Consider the following 22,809-nt stretch of genomic DNA (forward strand, 5'->3'; position numbering starts at 1 on the left):
AAGGGTCCGATGCCACTTCCCCCCTCGGAGCCGAATAGAGAGTCTTGGTGGTTGGAGCGGATGTTGGAATAGACAAGGTAAGGGTTGTCGGAGCCAACGGATCCACCACTACTACTTCCATGCACTCTGGCTCCGAACTGGACGCAGTCGGAGGAGGAATAGAGACAGGGACTGGTTCGGACAATGCTGCCACTTCCTTTGGGGCTGGGCTTGACAAAAAATTTAGCAAATACTGGTGTCTTGAGCAGCCTCTTCACCACTCTCTCCACATCATCATCTGATAAACTCCTGGATGATCAAGAGGAGTGGCTCGAGGAACGGTGACTACCTGCCACTGACTGCAAAAGTGGAGATTGAGGCACAGATCTCGCCGGGTCCAGCGAAGGAGATCTCGATCTCTTTTGGATACAGGATGGCTCCGAAGACACTGATGGAGTCGCTGCAGAAAAAGACTCCTCTGAGCCAGCAATCCAGTCCAAAGGTTCTGAAGATTTTGATTTAGACTTTGTCGGCACCGAAGGTGGAGCCGACGAAGATGCCAGTTTGTCATCAGATTTTTGTAAGGGCTGAGTATCCAATGCTACTTCAACCTGGGGTTTTAATAACCCTCTCAAGATAAGTTTGTTGCACCTCTCCTGCAAAACCCGTGCGCTAAAGGCATGGCAAACAGAGCACGAGTCCTGCAGGTGGACTGCCCCTAAACAATACACACAATTCGTGTGCAAGTCCATAAGGGACATTTTCTAGCAACACAAGTCACATTTCTTGAACCCTGACTGCTTAGGTAATTCTTTGGACATAATAAACACCAAAAAAACAGTACTAATAACTAAAGAGTGTTTTGTTTTTGTTTTTTTTTTAGAAGAAAAGGGAGGAGAAGAGGGGGTTTTAGCCTCTAAGTTAAACGGCTACTGCTCCCAAAGGGAGAAGTCCTCTAACTAAAATTACTTCTCCCTAGGTAGCAAGGCGGGATAACAGGACTAGAAAAATGGGCCGCTGACAACACAGCTAAAGGCCTGAGAGAAAATGATGGCCTAACAGCAGCAAAAAGAAGGCAATGAGGATAGGGGTGTTGCAGAAGGAGTAAAAACACTAAACTCTAAGAAAATTTAGCCTGAAAAAATAAGATGGTTATAGAAAAATTCACTACTTAGCCTGAGCCAGCAGAAGACAATCTCAACACTGCAAGCGGCAAACGAGATCTGGGTAGCTACTGCTAAGCATGCTGAGATAAGGGGCTAGCTTCGAGCCAGTAACAACTCTTTGAGATTTAGAAGTGTCAGAGTCCCAACCAAAAAGAAGGAAGTCGAGATGGACAACATAACATTGGCAAATTAAGTCTTTCCTAAGAAACTGCATCAAGTTACATTTTACACTTCAAATACAAGTTTCCTTTATTGTTGCTCTTCTTTTACATTTAAACGAGAAAAGGTCCCACATTCTGAGGCAAGAAGAAGCATATATACTGAAGATCTACAAATTACATGTGTGCACAGTGTTTCAAAGTGTTAAAAAGTATGAAGTAAGAAAGAAAAAATAATATTTTAAATCAGTTTTCTCTGGCCTGGATCACTTGAGCATCACATTTCTGATAATGATAGCAGCCCATCAAAATAAAAGAGGTTTCCACATATACTTTTTAACAAAATAATACTATTAACATCACATAATGAACAAAGTTCTAAAAAACATACATTTTTAGTTTCAAAAGACCAGTACACGAACATTAAACATGATGGCTACCATTTCCATCTAACTTTGCGTGTGTGTGTTTTTTTTTTTTTTTCAAGATTACTGCAATTGCTTCCTCTTAAATTTTGCTTGTGATTCCATGACAAAAAATGTTAAAATTTTGCACACCTCTGACATTTTCAATAACGCACTGCTTGCATCCTTGTAACAGAATGCATACTTATTTGTCATTTGGTAACTGGGAAAGTCATAATGAGCCAATGGCCCATTTTCAGTGAAGGCTCTGGGAGAAAAGCTCTACAACAGATTCATCATATTGTAAGTAAAATACTTGATACAAGGAGAAAGGTGAACTGCAGCATTTAAACCACAACAGACTGAAATATATATCTGCAGGGGTTCACTATTAAATATCGAAATATCACAAATCCTGACACACTGAATACAGACACCCAGAATCTCGAGACTGTGGAATCTCAAAATAATAAAAAACTAAATAACAAAACCATCAGTAATAACTTTTTGCAGGTGGGGGCAAGGCCCCCTGTAACTTAAATATACCAACTCAAAGATCGCACTACAGTGGAGAGAACAGCAAAGTTCCTGTTCTGCAAAGTTCCTGTTCTGCACTGTACAGCAATCTCCATTCACAGTTTTCGAGATTCTGGGTGTCGGTATTCAGTCTCTCGGGATTGTGGTATTTTGACATTTAGTAGTGAACCCATATGCACACAGATACACCAACAGTTTTCTAGCCGTTTTAACAGCACAGAAACCATCACAATTTAAACAAGCAGCTTTTCACCATATTGCAGAAATAGCAAAATAAACTAAGAGACATGAAGAACCAAACAAACAATAAGTCTCCACTTTAGACAAAAAGGTAAATGAGTTTTGATACTATTAATGAAAATTATGACACTTACAGCAACAGTTACTGCAAACAGCAACCAGAAAAATGGAAATAACTAAATCAACTCAATGGTAATTGAGCACAGTGTGGATGACTGTAAAATGAAAATAATTTCTGAAAATTAGAAAAGTACAAGAAAATCCAGATTTGATTTGAAGTATTAGGGGTACAACCAAGTTTTATAAAGAATCATCCCTAATTTAAAACATTTACTGTATCACATAATTACAAGTAAAGATATTCAAGGCTCTATGGTGACAGTAACTTTCAGATGTGGTGCTTGTATATACATACGTTTAAGAGGTCTATCAATTAGTCTGGTCATCTGAACTGGTCATTTGGAACTACGCAAAGATACAACTGTAATACCACTAATGTGGTATACTTTGCTACTTGTTTAAATAGGGAAAGTTTCTACAGTGATAAAACCAAAAAAAAAACTGTCAACATATCTAGGATCATGTACAAGCAAACTATGTCACAGTAAGGCCTTTCTCAGTTAGTGCAAGAGACTGTCTTACCTCACCCAAGCACGTCTCCTCATAACTATTTCAGTCATCGCTGCTCAGACAGAGCATCAGCACATTCATACACTTCGGTATTTGTAATCCAGTTTTCTCAACTCTATTAAATGCTACACCTCACCTTTCTAGTTGTATCTAGTGTTTTACTAACAATATGATGAATTTTTGCCATAACTCAATTTTGACATGCCACAAATGACATGAGTAATTATCGGCTGTAACACCTACAGCACTGGAGGTTTAAACTCTCTTCTCCAACCACCTCTCTTCCCACTCAAAGTGAAGTGTCACAACTGGTATAAGAATTCCACCTAAAGTTGTTGATGGCAGTGCCAAAATCACATGCTAAGCTTTTGTATTATAGTATATAACAGAATCAACTGTATATTTATACATCTAGTTACATATACACAAGTTGCTTGTTCATCTGGTTCTGTACTATAATGCTGCCATAGAGCCTGAAAAGTTTTATATGCCAAAGGAATTCTGCCCATAGATTCTGACAGCTGATGTATTTCTAATCACCTCTTCTAGGGATATGTTATTTTGAAGGCATGATAAATTAAGACCTCTCCCATACTGCTGACAGTCTCATTAAATGTCTTGTCCTGATGATAAGACCTTGTGGTCAGACTGAATACTCTGACAACAGTACCATTGAGAAGTATATAATTTTTCTTCCACAGATAAGGAAAGGATTTCTTTTACTCTCACACTTAGTAATTGGGACCTTTACTGGTACCAGCAAAGGCTCTCTTTCCACTGATCTATGGACAAAATTTCTTTTTCTCTGAGTTCAGAATGGCTAGTCAGCTTTTTCGTAAACAAGCCATAGATACTGAGTGAACAGTACGGTCCTCAACCTCCGACTCCCAAAGCAGTCTTTGGCAGGAGAGAAGAATGAGCAAAGAGATATACACCAACAAAATGCATCATCTTTACTAAACATCTGATAAGCAACAATATTAACAAAGGCTTTGATGACAATGTAGTGGCAGACTGTAAATCCGCATTCTCAGTAGCTGTCATATGGTTTGCAAGCACTGGCAAAATATCTAGACGGCTGCAGGCATCTAAGCCTGTGAAAGCAATGATTCTTTTTCTTTTAAATGACATTGCTCTCTTATAGAAGACTGCCTTCATTTTCTTGACCTTTGCTGGATAAAGTTGTTTTTAACAAAATATTCTTTTTACACTTTTTCTAAAAACGTAGGATGTTTTATGTTAAGAATGGACTTATTAGCTTAAGCCTTCTGATCTTAACTTGTTTATATTTAAGAAAGTGCTTACATTTCACCATGTTATGACTATGGCCCAAACATAACATTGTCAAATTCTGGGTACTATTTGCCTACATCATCTACATTTATTCACCCATTTAGAAGATATCCTGAGATCCATCATCTATACTATTACAAATAATAAGACAAGTACCAGAATGATGAAACATTGCTTATGAGCAAAAAATCAACATAAAATCAAACAAGACATGGTTCAAAACGAACAAAGAATGTGGTAGTATCTCTGATGGACACTATCGACCTACTACAAGTACATTTATTCACTGACTTGGAAATTATCTTATTGTCTGCCATTCACACTAACAAATACTGAGATGTGCAAGAACAATTAAATGACTGCTTATGAAAAGGAATACATTATTCAATTTGACTGCTTATGAAAAGGAATACATTATTCAATTTAAAACCAAAATAAGACACTAAGCAGTTGAGTTTTTCTCTTTTTTTTAGTCTGCAGGACTGACCCAACACCTTCACTTCCTGCACCTGACTGACCAATTTGTTAATCCACTGGGTAGGATGCCCTCTAACACATTCATTCCCTGGTGGAAGTTACAAGTCAGGTGTTACAAAGCAGGCCAGTCTGCAGAGCCTGAGGGCTGTCCTATCCTTACTCCCCTCCACTACAGCTGCCTCAAGAGGTCCAATTATGTTCATCTGCAACCTTTTGCAGCTTGGGCATGCTGTCTCTATGATGTAGTGACACATCTACATTACTGCAGATATTGTCAAAGTAGCAACCCAATCAGCTTCTTACCCCAGAGAATGGGCAAGAAAACATCTGCCACTGACTCCCATCCTCTCCCACCAAGTCCCTCAAACTCCTGTACCTCTAATTCATAGTGGGTTACAACAGGTACAGTCAGGGCTTTATCAATCTGCACCAAAGGGCTGGTGGTTGAGTTACTTTTCAGCATAACAAAGGGAACACTGACACTTACAAGCACTAAGAAGAACTGAAAATAATGTGAAACAACTCAGAAAACACATACGGAAGAGTCTTTTGCCATTTACATTGATACCTAAAAGCAGGTATGATGCCTGTGTTGGTTCCTCACGAAAATTCACTACATGAAGAAATTCTGGTTAGGAAATGGGGACACGAAAACTGGTTAAGCCCAATTATTTAGTTGTTTTAGTGACCCTCCCCAGCAGATCCTGCATATTCATGCTCAGGCCCTGTGATAGGTTTGTTATACAAGCCAATAATCAGCCATGCAACACAAACTTCTCTCTTTAACACAGGTTGGTCACATGTGAGTGGTCCTACATCCTCTGTTCAGTCTGCAGTCCTTTTAGTTTAAAACTCAGAAGCAAGGCTCATGTTTCAACCTTGAATGCTAGCACAGGACAGGGACATCCCCCATGTATACTAGTGGGCTAGTAATTCTCTAAATGTTTGTTAAAAAAATTGGTGTTACTAGACAGCACAGATGCTACAAAGAATACAAAGTATCTCACAGGCACCTTGCTAACACATCAGTCAAATATGAAGATAGTTTCATGTCTGAGACTAATTGTTCTTCTCTTTTTTGTGCATACAGATATTATTCTTTTCTTTATTTTTACTTTACCTGCAAGGCAATGAACACGGTGCTTACATGGATAGCAAAATACAGCACAGCAACAGCTACACAAACTATTAGGTCTGATTGCAGTCGTTCACTCTGAAGAAAAAAAATTAAAACAAATATCAGCATACCTTGAAGGCAAATTAATCATTAGCACAATCCTGACCCCCCACACAACAAAGCATGTAAACATTTGCAGTGTTAGTATCAGTATGTGAATGCAAGTTACCCAGCCAAGTAGCTCTTAGATAGAAAAGTTTAGATTTCTGAAACAATTAGTTCTGTTTCTTGGCACATATAACTCAAAGTTTAACAAACAAAAAAAAACTTTGAAGGCAACCTGCATAACTGTGTACCCTAATGAGAACTGGTTATCTCACAACTTGAATATGAATTGGTCAATGACATTAAACACATAAAAAGCTAAGGAGTCACGTATACGACAGTGGAGATATCTTCCTTCAGGTAATACTGTGGCAAAATAGTGCAGAAAATAAATGCAAAAGTGCTGTAAATATAAACTTGACATCCACTGAAGAGATTGGACTCCACTGTCCATTTGTAAGGAATTCAGAATGTAACTTAAGAACTTGGTTTAAGCAAAAACTACCATCACTATGCTTCTTGCTCACAATGCAAAGGAACCACTGGAAATGCTTTCTTTGTTTTTGCTGGCTGCCTGGCCTAATTTAGCTACCAACAATCAAGACACGCCATTAAAACAGTTTCATCAGCCTTTTCCCATTTCTTCTTATTGCCTTGTCTTAAAACAAGTCCTGGGGGCAGAAATATCTATGTCTAAAACTACAAACACACACCTAAACGTAAGGCACAACTATGTTTTTTTTTTTAATTTTATTTTTAAAGAAGATTTTCAGGTTGCTTCAGCCTTTGCTTAGTAGCACCTGCACTGAAGGGGATCCAGAGCAAAAAAAGGCAGCCAAACTGCAAAAGGTATTTTTCATTAGTGGAAGAATGCAGTTGTGTACACTTACAATCAATGCAGACTTTCAAGTGTATTCACTGTTGCAGTTCTAACTTATGGGACTTCCTGCCATGGAAGCCCTTGGCCAGCCCGACTACCACAGAATTTTCTCCTCCTGAAACCAACGGATGCCGTCTGACATAACGACACCTGGATATAAAGGGAGTCGGCTGGCATCATGATCTCAGTACTTTCTTGCCTTGACAGGTAGGAGCTCCCTAGCAGGTCCTTAAGATCAAGGGACTAAACCCGTAGACCCCATGTGTGTCAAGGAGGAGTGAATAACCTCAAATTGAGAAGGAGAATAACCAACCCCATCTCCTAGGCAGGATGGGAAGGACGGAGGGAAAAATACTGCAACAGTGAATATACTCAAACATCTATATCTATGGTAAATGTACACAACTATATTATGCTCTTCGTATTTCACTGTTGCAGTCCTAACTTATGGGATGACTCCCACAGCCAAAAGGAGAGTGGATGGAAGGCCTAAGAAGAAAGGATGCCCTGCAAGACGATAGTGGCAAACCCTGCTCTGGACCTGGAAATGATAGGAAGATAGCAATGTTTGGTGAAGGTATGCACAGAGGACCGAGTAACAGCTTCCAAAATGTCCTTAATGGCCAACAATACGTAAGGCAGTAGATGCAGTGGTAGCCACAGAGGAATGTGTCCCCTCAGGGTATGGAGACTTCTTTCCATGATGGCTGTAGCAAAATGAGATATGGTGGATGATGCATTTGGAGATTTTTTTGTTTTGAAACTGTTCTCCCCTCAGAGCTACTGGCAAAAGCCACAAAAAGCTAGTCTAACATCTTGGTATCCGCCGTTCTATCCAAGCAGTAAAGCAGTTGTCTATGCACAGCCAAAGAATGGAGGATCCTCCCTTGCTTTGAGGGTTAGGAAAAAAATGCAGGCAAGTGTATGGCCTGGTTTAAAAAAATCTCTGTCACCATCTTGGGCATAAAGGAAGGATTAGCTCTAAAAGATATTCTGGGTGAAAAATGATGAAACACTGCACATGCATGCACAAAGGTATGAAGTTTAAATCCTTTTGGCTGAAGTAATGGCTGGGGGAAAGCTGTCTTCCAGATTATGAATTTGTTATCTGCGCAAGCAGCTGACTCAAAAGTGGGATGGGTGAACGTGCCCAGAATGAAGCTGAGGTCCCAGGGTGGGGGGCTACTGTGGACAACTCCCTCTCAGGAACTGTTTCATGAGAGGAAGGGAAAAGAGGGGGGGGCTGAGAAAACAGGCCAAAATAGCTGAAATATGGGTTTTTACAGAGGAATAGGATAGTCATTTTTCAAAAAGGCTTGACAAGTATGACATGACCTAAGGGATCTGAGCTTGGTGAGGGCTTTGACCCTTTGCACCATATAATGAATCTTTTGCATTTGGTATATTAAGACTTTCTAGTGCTAGGTCTCCTGTCTCCTTTTAGAATATCCAGGACCCATTTATCAAGAAGTTAACACTTCTCTGGGATCAAGGTATCATCCAAGCTGTCAATTTGAGTGCATACAGGTTGGGTATATGATGGTTCCCTTACTCTGGGTTAACAGGTCCACTTTCTGTAACAGCAGAAAAGGTTCCCTGTTCATTAAACTGAACAGGGGGTACCAGTGCTGCCTCTGCCAATCTGGGGTTATTAGAATGACCCTTGGCCTTTCTTCCCCTATCTTCAGCAGTACCCTGGGAAGTAAGGGCATACGGGGAAAGCATAGAGAAACAGGCCCATCTTCCAGGCTGATCTAATTTCAGTCTGGAACAAAACTTTTTTAAGTGAGTAGTTTCTTTGGAGGCAAAAAGGTCCATCTGTGGCATACCCCATTCTTTGGTTATGCAGAGAAACTTTCTGATGTAGTTACCACTCGTGGGGATCTGACAGGCTCCTGATGAGGTGATGATCTGATAGGTACTGTGCCATGAGGTGCAGTCCTAGGGAGTTTACTGTTTCCTTAACGTCCATGGCTAGGCGACAAAGGGATTAAGAGCGAGTCCCTCCCACTGGTTTATGTACCACATTGTCTATCTTTACCAGGAGGACTCCTGGTTTCAGTTGTTCTTTGAAGGCAAATCGAGCCATTTTGAACTGTCAGCAGTTCTTTTAGGTTGATTTTTTGGTGTTCCCATCTGCCTTGAGTCTGGAAGTTGTTGCACTGGGCACCCCGGACTATTTCCGAGGCATCTGCTGACAGGGTTTGGCCCTGAAGGTAAGGCCCAGATTGATGGAGTAAGTTTGGACACAACAGGCAAACTCTTTCCTAAGATGAGGAAGAAGTTTTATCCTGAAGGTAAGAGACTGAGAATGTTACCATCACACATTTTTGAGGTACCACTGCAATTTCCTCATATGTAGTCTACCCAGAGGGATCATGAGGATGCAAGAGGCCATGTAATCCAGGATGCTGAGATACTGAAGTACAGAGTTAGAAAGGAAACCTTGTTTTGTTTTTACATTCAGACATCGGATAGGACATCTGCCGGCTTCAGGAGGAGCAAATAATTCTCTGGCAGTCGGGCCGGACAACATGAAGAATATCAGGTGTTCACAGCAAAGTACAGTTCTGTAAAATCTTACCATAACAATACATGTCCTTCTCTTCACTGCTGCAGTATTCATAACATGAAGGATTCCCTGCTACAGGTGACCTGACGTTGGGCCAGTATACCAAAGCCTTTTACTGCTTATAAGTATGTGGGATGTTGCACATATGCTCCCCGCATACATAGGGCATAAATGCGACTTCTGCATGTACTATGCATATGACTGACTGCCCCAGACGAACACCACTCTAAGGAAACAGGTGAATCATACAGCCATACGAAAAAAAACAATACCCAAGGGAGGAGGAGGGAGGGAGGGATAAAATACCCCAACAGTGAAGAGGATATCTATAGTTATGCTAAGATTTTACACATCATAACATGAGGGAAGAGTACCAAAGCTCATGAAGAAACTTGGGAGGAGGAAGGAGCAGTAGAGCTATCTGAAAAGCCATGAAAAATGTCCCAAGCAAAAATTAGCTCTAGCTCTGGGGATTCCATCCAACTTGCAGTGTTTGGTAAAGGTATATACAGAACTCCAGTTAGCTGCTTCAAGAATGGAATAAGTGTCCAAACCCTTGAAGAAGCCACCAGAAGAAGCCACAGCCATAGTAGAATGAGCCTCAACAGAAAAAGGAAGGCTCTTATCATGAGAAGCACAACAAAAAGAAATAGCCTTGGAAATCCAAGAGGAAACAGTTTGCTTTGAAATAGGCAATCCTAAAGACCTGGTATGAAAAGAAACAAAAAGCTGATCAGATTTCCTGATAATCTTGGTTTTATCCAAACAAAATATGAGTTGTCTATACACATCCAAGGTGTGTAGTACATTTTCACTAAGAGATTGGGGAGAAGGGAAAACAGTGGGCAAATGAATCAATTAAGTGACAACTCATTCACAACCTTCAATATAAATAAAGGATTAGTACGCAAGGAGACAGTGTCCTTACGGAAAACCAAAACAGGAGGAGAAGCCATAAGAGCCTGAAGCTGAGACATCCATCTAGCTGAAGCCAAAGCTAATAAAACAGTCTTCCAAGGGCAATACTGCAAATAAGCTGCAGCTACAGGCTCAAAAGGTGCCAAAGCCAATTTTTCCAAAACAAAATTAAGATATCAAGGAGGAGGAACAGTCTTCCTGGGAGGTCCACTATACAGGATGTCTTTGAGGAATTGTCTAGGAGATAAAAGCAGACAAGCAGAAATAGCTGACAAGTGGACCTTGACAGAGGAATAGGCCAACCCAGCACTGAGCAATTCACACAAACAAGAGAGCAGTGGAACAGTCAATGGATCCAAGTTATGCGAAAGACACCAAACAGAAAACCTCTTCTTTTAGATAAATAGAAGTTATGTACTTACCATAACGTTCCATGTGCATTGTTCACCTCGCCTTCATTCTTACAGATGGGTTCGGAGCCGATCCTCGGCTCCGAATCAGCCTACTAAACAGCTCAAGGTCTTCAGACAGCTCAAGGCCAAGTCCCTATCCCACGATGAACCTAGAGTTACCTCAGACCTTGCTTGCTGTGTATAATACCACCATGTGTCATTCTATCACTCTTAAGAGAAAGCCGTAGAAGGACTGAGCAACCAGGAAGAATCTAGTATCTCGGTCTTCGAAAAAAACCTTGAAGGGGGTGGGAGGGTGGGAAGTAAGAATGAAGGCGAGAAGAACAACTCATATGGAACGTTATGGTAAGTACATAACTTCTATATGTGAAGTTGTTCTATCTCGCCATTCATTCTTACAGCTGGGTAGCGTCCCAAGCACCATCATTCTCGGGTGGCTCATGGGAGTATATTTTTCAGGACAATAGACCCAAAAGAAGCCCTGTCCCTGTAGGCCCTGGCCACTTTGTAATGAGTGATAAAGGTATGAGGTCTTGTGGCTGCTGCACAGATGTTGTCTATACGGAGCCTAGCAGAAAAGGCAGAGGATGTAGACACTGCTCTGGTAGAATGAGCCTTTATTTTGTGAAGCAAGGGCATACTAGCAGCTGAATAAACAAATGTGATACAATCGGATAACCACTTAAGAGTTGTTTTTGCCACTGGCATACCTTTTCTGGAATCTGAAAAGGAAAAGAAAAGCTGTTCTGATTTCCTGAACTCTTTTGTTCTATCCAAGTAAATTCTGAGCTGTCTATAAACATCAAGCTTGTGCAGCATGTACTCCAAGTTGTTGGTGTGTTTGGGAAAGAACACTGGCAAATCAATAATTTGGTTAAGGTTCGTTTTGGTACAAACTTTAGGCAAAAAAGAGGGATTTGTTCATAGTGAGACTCTTGTCAGCATGGAAAATTAGATAAGGAGGCTTTATGGACAAGGCTTGAAGTTCTGACACTCTGCAGGCAGAAGTGATCGCTACTAAAATGATAGTCTTACATGACAAATGTATCAAATCTCATGAGGAAGCTGGTTCGAAAGGAGGGAGAATAATGCATGAAAGCATAAAAATTTAGATTCCATGGGGTATAAGGGGATTTCACAGGTGGTCTGAGATGAAAACTCCCTTTGAGAAAGTCTTTGGATAGTTTGTGTGACATTATGTTCAATCCTTCAAATCCAAGGTGAAAATTAGAGATAGCAGCAAGTTGAACCTGAACTGTTGCTGCTGCGGCTCCTTTGTTGAAAATCATATTCAACAACTCTAATATGGAGGCCATAGAGGCTTGGTAGGGATCAATGTTATTTTGAGAGGCCCATATAGAAAATCTTTCCCATCTGATAAGGTATAGCTTCCTAGTAGAGGATTTATGAGAAGATATTAGAATCTGCTGCGTTTCACTTGAAAAGTTATGGAACCTGGCCATGTTGGGAATTGGAGCAGACAAGCTGCCAGCTTTAGGGACTGAAGAGAGGGATAAAGTTCCCCCGAGTGCGTCAGAAGACCTGGAACTGGGTCCAGAATCCAAGGGTCCTCCAATTGATGAAGTCGAAGGAAGGGGAACCAAATCTGAAGAGGCCAATGAGGGGCTATTAGAATGATGGTCCTTCCCAGGGCTTTTGCTTTCTGTAGTACTTTGGGTATCAAGGGAATTGGTGGGAATGCATAGAGGAGACCCGGAGGCCAATCGTGTACAAGTGTGTCCCTTGGGGCTTCTGGAGGGGGAATCAGGGCAAAGTAGCTTCTGCATTTCATGTTCATGTGGTTGGCGAAAAATCTGGCCCCACCTGTGGAATATTCTGTCCACTATTCCTTTCTTGAGGGACCACTAGTGAGGCAACAAAATTGCTCTGCTAAGCTTGTCTGCTATCACGCTGGATTTCCTCAGGATGTGCATTGCTAACAGAAAGCTCTGGGTGGATTTAGCCCATTGCCATAACCTTAGGGCCTCGTGACAAAGGAGGTAGGACCTGGTTCCTCCTTGTTTGTTCAAGTACCAGACCACTGACATGTCTGTCTGAATCGCAATTGTTCCCAGACGAAGAGAGTCCTGGAAGTACTGCAACGCTAAAAGTACTGCTCTCATCTCCAGGACATTGGATATGTGGAGATGCGTCTCTTGATCGGGTCCGTGTGCCTTGGGCTATTCTTCCCTGAAAATGCCCCCCCCTATCAGGGAAGCATCCGTGGTCACTGTGGCCGCTGGTGGGAGTAGAACAAAAGGACAACCTCTATCATAACATGGAGAAGTCAACCACCACTGAAGATCCTTTTTGCATGTGTTTGTGATTATAAGATGAGACATTGGGAGCTCTTGGTAAGACCACTGAGTGATTTTTGGATATGACATTGTGGACCTGCTGACAGAGTATTAAGACTCTTTCTGCTAGAAGTCTCAAAGTGGTGGTGATGGTGGTGTCCAATTCTGCTAAGATAAAAACGGTATGTTACAATGGGGACAAGGCAGATTTTTCTGAGTTTATTGTAATGCCCAGATGACTGCAGAGTGAAAGAGTGGTGTCCCTGGCTTGTATGAGCTGATGCCTGGTGGTGGCGGTGAGGAGCCAATCGTCTAGGTATGGAAACACCTGGAATCCTAAGCATCTCAGGTGAGCCGTGACCACTGCCACACATTTGGTGAATACTCGGGGGATGTAGTGAGACCAAAGGGCAGGGCTCGAAACTGGTATTGATGGCTTCCAGTCGGAAGCGCAAATGATCCCTGGATGGTCTGGCCATTTTTATGTGGTAGTACGCATCCTGGAGATCTATTAGGCACATCCAATTCTCTTTCCCTAAAAAGGGAAGTATCGACTGAAGCGCGAACATCCGGAACTTCTTTTTCTTGACAGATCTGTTTAGTCTGCTCAGGTCCAAAATAGGTCTCCAGTCCCCTGTCTTTTTTGGAACTAAAATGAGTCTTGAGTAAGTTCCGGATCCTATCTGGTCTGCTGGGACTGGTTGGATGACTCTTAGCAAATGTATGGACCTCTATTGTTGCATGTTCCCTGTAACTAGGTGGAACGTCTGGTATTTTTGTCAATGGAGGGTGTGTGGCGAAAGGAATGAAATATCCTCTGGAAATGATACTTTGTACCCAGTTGTCATTTATTTTGAGCCAACAAGCATCTGGATACAAAGATAAGTGACCCCAGACTGCCTCCAGATTAGTACAGTCAGGGCTCCTTTCAAGAGCGCTGGTAGGGCTTCCCAAAGAACTGATCTCTGTCATCCTGGTTTTGCAGACCCCCTCTGCCGCAAGGGCGGCATCTTCCATTATTGCCCCTCCTCTGCCCCTGGAGGGGGGTTCACCACGTGTGTCCTGAAAGGCTCCTTGGACTTTATGGAACCACATCTTTCCTCACCTTTGACCCTTGGGGTAGTGTCTGGTAGGGGTGGAAAAATGGACTCCGACGGCAGAGAGAGCCTTTCCTTCCTGTTCACACCTGGCCAAAGTTTCCCTAACTTTGGGCCCAAAAAGAGATGAGCTATCAAAAGGGGTGTTGACAAAGGATGACTTAAAGGGCTCCACGAAGGAACACAAGAGCATCCAGGAGCGTCTCCTATGAGCAATTCCTGTACCAGCTGCTCTGCTCACTCCATCAGCTGCATATGAAATGAAGCGCATGGACAAGTTTAATATGGAATTGAGGGTAGCAACCTGGGAGGTAACTATCTGAAGTTCCTGCAGCTACTGTACCCTGAAAAGTATCTCTGAGCTCTTTTAGGGGATCTCTTTGCAGTTTAGTAAAATGGGTGAGATAGTTGAGCGAATGCAGTGCAAAAGTTGCTGAACTGTACGTGCGCTTCCCGTATCTATCCATGATCCTAGAGTCTCTGTTAGGAGAATGGATAGAGGAAGAATTTTCTAAAATTTCCTTTTTGGTGGCTGCTGCCACCACCATGGCATCAACTGGCACTCCCTTGGTAAGAAATAATTCTTCCTGGGGGGCATTAATAAATTTATTAGACCTCCTGGGGACAGGCTCCATGGTGTCTGGAGACTCCCACGCCCTTCATGAGACCAGCTCCATAAGCTCATCAAAGGGTGGAGACACCCAAGAGTTGGAGGGTTGAGACGCGAAAGCCTTCAGGAGAACAGACTCGTCTTCAGTAGGGTTGGTGGACTGCCAGTCACCCCTCTGCCTAAGGATTTCTAATATCTCAGCAAATGAGATATTCTCAGAGGGGGACCATGGGGACCCTTCTGATTCATCCAAGTTGGTATCGGATGTGAGAGACTCCGGTGGGGAGTCTAAATGCTTCCTCTTACAGATTCTCTTCCTGGGAACCTCATCAGTGGGAACTTCTGGTGAGGTCTCGGAAGAGCAGGGACCACCCAATGGGGCTTTCTGAGGCTCTGGATCTCTACACTTAGCAAGGATATGTGAAGCAGAAGTGGACACAGGTGCTTTTGGGGAGAAGGTAGCTGGACTTGAAGCTGAAGATGTCTTAGGAGACATAACTCTCCTCATGACTTCAAAGGCACCTCTGATCCGAGGAAACCGTCAATACCCCTGGCACCGGGACAGTGGGCTCCAAACCAGAGGTAGTTGCTGAGCTCATCTGAGCTGAAGTCGCGACAGGCAGAGTTGGAACCTAAAAGTCGGTCTGACTATCCCCCCTGGACCCGACCAGAGTGTGTCGGCTCCTAGATTCCTGGATCGGTGGCGAGGACGTCAGAGTAAATGGAGCAGAGTACACTGGAGCAGGCGTCGGCTCCGAAGGCTCAACGATCAAGTCAGACTACTCTGGCTCCAAAGGACCGGTATGGCTCAGAGGAGGAAAAGTAGTAGATGGTAAAATGGTTTTCGGTTCCAAAACCATTCCAGTTGGAGCCGATAAAAATTATGCAAATGCCGGTGCCTGTAAAAGCTTCTGCACCACACGATCCACATCCAAATTGGAATTATCGAAGACCAAGATGAGTAGATAGGAGGTACAGATTGCAGGAGTGGAAATTTAGGCACTTCGGATAACGGTTCCAGAACCGGGGACTGGCTCCGAAAGGACAAGACGCTGATGCTGACCTTTTTTTTTTTTTTATTTCTTAACTTCCGAAGAAGTAGAAGCCTTGGAAGACTTTGAAGATTTGCTAGACCTGTCCTGGTCACTCAAAGCTTCCTGGAAAGATGGTTTAACTAGACAACTAGCAACTTTCCTGAAGGTGTAAAGCTCCCAAACAGTAAACACAATTAACATGACTATCTGTTCTACACATTTTCTGTCCACATTTCTTGAACCCTGACTTAGGATGTTTATCCGGGTTCCTATTACGTTATCGAAAGATAACGTAATCGAATGATCAAAAAACTTCGAAATGGCAGCATTTCGAAGATCGCATTGTGGGATTGCAGTACAGTGAGGATTGGAATATTTGCCCTTTCCTCACTGTAGTGCGATCTCGGAGTTGGAATATATATTTAGCGGGGGTGGGGCACAGCCCCCCAAAATACAAGCTTCGAAATGCTGCCATTTCAAAGTTTTGATCGTTAGATTACCTTATCTTTCGATAACATAATATGAACCTGTTTATCCCTATCCTGGTCAGCCATAATGAACAGCACATCAGTGTAACTACAATATGCTAAAGACACCCAAAACTATTTAAATAAGCCCTGGTAAAAAAAAAAAAAAAAAACTATGGGCTAAATTTCTTGTGACAAGTGTCACTATAAACACAGACACACACTGCAACTATAGCCAAGCACTTCTAAATATCAAAAGTTATCAAAGCACACAATAACTATATAACTACTATAACTATACTAAATATAAAGGCCTTTAGAAAACGACAGCCAAAAACTTTATATATAATATGAAAAGGCACACCAAGGAATAGCACACTAAAGATATATAAATGCTAAAGAAGTAAAGCTAAGGCTAAGAAAGAATTAACAATTTATGAGAAAAAATCTTTGTAATAAAGTTTTATTGGCCTGAGCTATTGCAGAGGAACCTCTGACCTATTGCAGCAGCAAACTAGATCCGAGGTAACTCTAGGTGCATCAAGGGATAGGGACTTGGCCTCGAGCTGTCTGAAGACCTCGAGCTTTGTAGCAGGCCGACTCGGAGCAGAGGATCAGCTCCAAACCCATCTGTAAGAATGAACGGTGAGATAAAACAACTTCACATGTACGGTTTACAAGTACTGGGTTTTCGGGTCTCCTGCAGAACCCTAAGAACATCCTCAGAAAAAAGGTGTATGAAAGGAATCAAAATCCTATCATCCAGAGTCAGCTGCAAAGTTGATGGGTGGGGATGGGTAAGAGATCCTTTGTCTTGTGTGAGAAGGTCCATCCTGTGAGGTAACTTGTAATGGTTGTCCTTGGCTAAATGCAAAGGAAGAGGGAACCAATGCTGTCCTGGCCAAAAAGGAGTCACCAGCAAGATTTTGGGTTTGAACTGCCTAATCTTGAACAGCGACTCTGGAATAAGAGGAAGGTGCAGGAGGTATGTATAAAGAAATATCCCCTTCCAAGAAAAAAAATAGTGTGTCCAGCATTCAAATCAGAGGACCTGGGACTCTGGCACAAAAGAGAGGAAGCTGTCTGCTGAGAGGGGAGGCAACTACATCTGAGTATCCCACTGTCCAGAAACACATCCCTGTGAAGCATCCATTCGTGGGACTGAGTCAAGGACCTACTCAGAGTGTCTGACACATAATTTTGACTGCAGATGTACACTGCCTAAAGAGTGACATGATACTGAACTGCAAGCTCCCAAGCCATGATAGCTGGCTAGCCTGCCAAGATAAGACCCCCCCCCCCGTTTGTTTACATAACAGAGGACTGTGGTGTTGTCTTTAAACAGCTTGAGAAGACCTGGAAGAAAAAGAGGATGAAAAGCCTGAAGTGCAAGCAAAAGTGCTCTCTTCTCTTTGTGCTGATGTGCTTCTTTCTTTGAGAAGGTGACCAGACCCCCTGTACCTTCATGGAGCTGAAGGCTGCTCCCCAACCTACATCCGAAACGTCTGTGAACAGCTCTTGACAGGGAAGAGGGGAATGCATAGGGAGACTTGGGTTCAGGGTCACCTGCTGAATAATCCACTGGAGTTCCTTCTTCAGACAAGGAAGAGGAGAAACCAAAACCTCTAGGGGGTGTGCATGCTGCATCTAAACAGTTTTCAGGAACCAATGAAACTTCATCATGTGAAGTTTGGCCAGAGGTGACACTGGAATGGTGGATGCCATGGATTCCACAAGTGCCAAACTCCCTTGCTGTGACAGAGTATAAAGGGAGAAGACTTTGGAAGAAAGAAATAAAGAACAGATCCTTTGAAGGAGGGAGAGAGGTCAGCATAAGGTCTATATTTTGCATCCCAAGAAAACATGATCCTAAGAAGCGGTGAGAGATGATTTTGAGAAATTTATGGTGAGTCTCAGGCTTTGCAGAAAGGGAAGGGTAAAGTGGAGATTCTGCAGGAAGATCTCTGGGAAGATGCCTGAATCAGAATGTCATCTAAGTAAAGGAAAACTTTGATGACTTGAAGCCTGCAGAATGTAATTACAGGTGCTAGACATTTGGTGAATATCTTTGGGGCAGCAGAAAGGCCAAAGGGGAAACCAGAGAACTGAACATGCAAGAAAGCAACAGAGAAACAAAAATTTCCTGTAAAGGGGATGAAAAGGAATGTGAATGTAGGCATTCTTAATATTCAGTGATCCCATAAAAGCCTGAGGAAGTAAAGTCTGAAGGAAACAGCATGCGTTAAGAAGGAACCTTCAAGAAGGTGTTGAGGTGTGAGAGGTCCGGAACTGATCTCCAGGGACCATACCTTCTGGGCACCAGAAACATTCTGGAATAAAACCCTCTTCAGCTGTGGGTGGGTGGAACCTCCTGAATTGCTCCCTGATTCAACAAGTCTTGAAGGACCTCTGGGAATGAATGTAGCTGTTCCAGAGAAGGCTGAGGAATGCCCATAAAGGGCAGAAGACATTTCCAGATCATGAAATGACCGTTTTGAACAAAGGAAAAAATCCATGTGTCCTAAGTAATATTTCTTCACACTGGAAGAGACGGAGAAAGACGAAGGGAAAGAGGAATAAGGCTGCAGTGAGAGTGTTGGTCACAGACTACTGTGATCTGGCAATGGTTAAAGTCTTAACTAGGAGCACCTTCTCAAAACAAAGCCTGACAAAGCTTCCCTAGAAGATGCTTCTGCTGCATCATAACTGCACTTAACTGAATGTTTTGCTAGGTGAGAAGAAGCTCCTAAAAAGGATAAAGCATTAGTTTTCCATTCTGAATCAGGAAGATGAAAAATAGCTAGAGTGGCCTGTGAAAGAAGAACCAAAGCATATCATGTGATGCGAGTCTGAGAATTAATACCATGGAAAACTAGAAAAAGTATAGACATTCTTCCCCAGCCTTTCCATATTCCTCTTTTCCTTATCAAAAGGGAGAAGTGAAGTAGATGGCAGTAATCCGGAAGGTTTATCTGAAATCACAGAGACCACAGGAGAATCAGCAGATGGACACCTAAAAAGAAATTAGTTAACCTCTGGCACTTCGGAAAAGCGTTCTGGCCGGGGGCTGAGAATCTGGAATTTGGGATGCTGAAAGAAAGCATCCAATAGGGCAGGCAAAACCAGAGGAACAGCAGAAAAAGAAGAGGACTCCATTTGCAGATAGGTCATAGTATCTTTTCTGCACATCACTAACCTGGGAACTACCATTTGAAAAACTCCCTCATTTTAGAAACAGTTCCCACAAAAGTGATCTCTTCTATGTGAGAATCATTACCATTAGACTCCTCTTCTGCAGAAACATACTTAGAGAAGGAAACTGGGGTAGAGCAGTCTAAGGATTCATCATCTGAAGAAAATTCTTCCTCAGAATAATCCTGTTCCCTAATTCTCTTTTGTGGTGATGATGTCTAAGGCAGAGTGGGGATAGAGACACCAAAGGAGGTTTAAGGGCCAGAAGGACATTAAACAAGCCTTGGGTAAAACTCTTGGCATTCACTTTGTGGATCTCTGGGAGAAGTAAATAGTTGAAGTAACTATAACGCCTGAACCCCTCAAGTGAAATCAGGCTAAAAAATTTCACCAAAGGTAATTACAGCCACCTAAGGGATGGCATAAATAACTTCCAAACTCCTGTTCCTCAGAATGACATTGACAGCTATACGAAGGTCAACACAAATGCCCTGTATAAACACTTGTACAAATGTACTGACATAGCTGTACTTGATGGAATCAAAACAAGATCCTGAAGAAAAAAACAAGCCTCCCTGGTAGACATCTAGCATTAATAAGTTATACATTAAAAAGAGAAACTCTACTTCAACAAACAAATAAGACAACCTGTAAAAACCTCCAAGGGCAACTTCAAAAAAAAAAAAATTAGCAACCATAGCTAAGGATAACTATAAGGCATTCTTCAAGTTATATCCGTAACCTAAAAGGTAGGACTCAGACGTGTCCTAAACTACCTGTGGATGGCATCACGCACACTGATCCTGAAAACAGCTAACATGTTAGCTATCAGGTTTGGTGAAAATATGAGCTCTGTCCCCTCCAAACATTCCACAAAGCATTCCCTCTACATCTCCCCCACCTTGCATCTCCAAAGAGCAAGTCATCAATGCTCTTTCCAAGGCCAAAAGTACTGCATCTATGGGGCTGGATGGCATCTCAAGTTGCATTTTAAATGGTCTAAAATACGAGTTAGCAACTCCATTAGGTACTCTCTTCAACCACAGCCTGAGTACTGGTTTTGTCACTGATGAATGGAAAAAAGCAACTGTTATCCCCATTCATAAAGGGGGTACGGCAACAGACCCTGGGAATTACAGACCCATAAGCTTAACCAGCCTCATCTGTAAGGCCACAGAACTAATCATCATGGACTTTATAAATAAGGATTATAGGGGATCTCAAAATCCTTGATCCGACACAGTTTGATTTTGTCAAAGGCAGGTCATGCCTGTTAAACTTGGCAGAAATGGCACCAGTGCCACATAAAAAAGCAAATCCGTGCATACAGCCTACCCTATCTTGGCTAAGGCTTTCTACACAACCCCACATTCGGGCATCATTGATAAACTCTCCCAGGTGAATTACAGCCCTTATGCCATCAGGTGGGTTACTAACTCACTGACAGATCACACTCAAAGTTGGGGACTTCACCTCAGCCAACAGACCTGTGACCAGTGGGGTTCCACAGGGATCATTGCTGGGCACCCTACTGTTTGGAATATACATCTCAGAAGCTCGGGCCAAAACAGAGGGGATGTGGCTGAATAAATTTCCTGACTGCAAATTAGGTGTAATCACTGAATCTGCAAACGATGTGAATATACTTCATGACGGCAATACACAAACCAATGACTGGTGCCAAAGCCACAGACTCAAACTCAATGTTACAAAATGCATCATCCTCCCCCTCTGTAAAAATGATAACCCTGCAGAACATCATATAAATAATATCATGCTAAGTAACAACTCCGTAGTGAGAGACTTCGGAACGCAAGTTGACTGTAGTCTAAACTTTGACTACAGTGTGTCTACTGTGGTAAGGAAGGCATTCTACGTTATACACCTCATTAGCAAAGGCATTGCCTCAAGAGTAAAAACTCCCCTGTACTCGACAATCATCAGGCCAATAATAGAGTACAATGCTCCCTCTGGTATGTACCTCACTAGCACCTGCAGCAACTTGAGAGACCTCAAAGATTTCTAACCAAAAAAATTCAGGGACTCCAGCAGTCATACACTGACATTCTGAAGTCACTGGCACTGTACTCAGTAGCATATAACTACTTCTAGGAGACTTGTGCCTGGCCTACAGAGCAATCTCGGATCCAAACCTAATGGAAATGCACATCCACAAGGCAAATGGGGCAAGGGTCACCCGCTCCAGTGACCTTATCCTGGCATGTGACATAAAAAGGACCTGCTGGAGAGAGAGAGAGATTCATAGATTAGTACTAAGCTAACTGCCCTTGCGGGCCATTGTAAGCCTAGCCAATTATCCCTTGTGAGACTCAAACCCTGCACTTTGTGTTTGTAAGACAAACACCTTACCATTAGGCCACCCTCCCTAGACAGAGAGAGATGTATTTCTCAGTGGTTGCCACTCCTCTGGAAATGACTACCAATTCACATCAAACACAGCCCCTTGATGACCATGTTTAAGTGTAGCAAAGATGACTGGATGGGAAACCGTAAATTCCTGCTAGGGATTTCACCTATGACCCTCCTAGATATGGGCAGTCAAAGCTAGCCAAGATCTCAAGTTTACCCAAGATCTTTTATATTGGGTTTCTCTAGTATTAAACTGGGTACACATGGCTAGAGATATAAAGACCTTTGTATCAATAGCCTAGTAACCACCTATGGCCCTACAAGCGGAATGCCTGGTCTTTTTGCTTCTTTTTAATGTGCACATCCACCTTATAAAAAATGGAAGGGCCCGACGGCCTACACTCCACAACTGTAGTCGGGACTTCCTCGCTAACTAATATTTGAGGGATCCCCCTACGGCATTCTGAAATCACAAGTCTCTATTCCACCTGAACATCTGAAGTGGATGTTTGCAGAGCCTCCGAGGACGTGCTTGTCACTGGATCCATGGCGAACCCTGAACTACTTTCAGCCAAACAATCCGAAAAAAGGACTGGATGGATCTCCAGACCTTCACTGGCCTCAAAAGAGATGTCCGATGTAGAAGGCACAGTCAAAGAGCCAGACCTACGCTGTTTAACCTTTCTCTTCACAACTAATTCAGCAAAAGACCCACACGTACCCTTCCACAGCATTTTTTGCTAAGGGTTTAAGACATTGGTTTTCTAGGTAAATAGCTAGTGAGGACAGCTGGCTTAGCAAGGTCTTAGGCACAAAGGTCTGGCAAACGGAAAAAGAAGTTATGTATTCCTTT

The 22,809-nt window shown here is 42.5% G+C and overlaps 1 protein-coding gene across 1 annotated transcript in view; it reads right to left on the minus strand.

Annotated features, from left to right (window-relative positions):
* Nucleotides 1-22,809, minus strand: part of PCNX1 (pecanex 1) — a 3,150,868-nt gene that overhangs the window by 1,526,049 nt on the left and 1,602,010 nt on the right. Inside the window, exon 19 of the mRNA XM_044073489.1 lies at nt 6,005-6,097. Within this exon, the coding sequence (XP_043929424.1) occupies nt 6,005-6,097 (93 nt within the window). The remainder of the gene's footprint in view (nt 1-6,004; nt 6,098-22,809) is intronic.

Source organism: Protopterus annectens, chromosome 6.part0, assembly GCF_019279795.1.
Source record: "Protopterus annectens isolate FY-2018-M chromosome 6.part0, PAN1.0, whole genome shotgun sequence".
Lineage (NCBI taxonomy): Eukaryota > Metazoa > Chordata > Ceratodontiformes > Protopteridae > Protopterus > Protopterus annectens.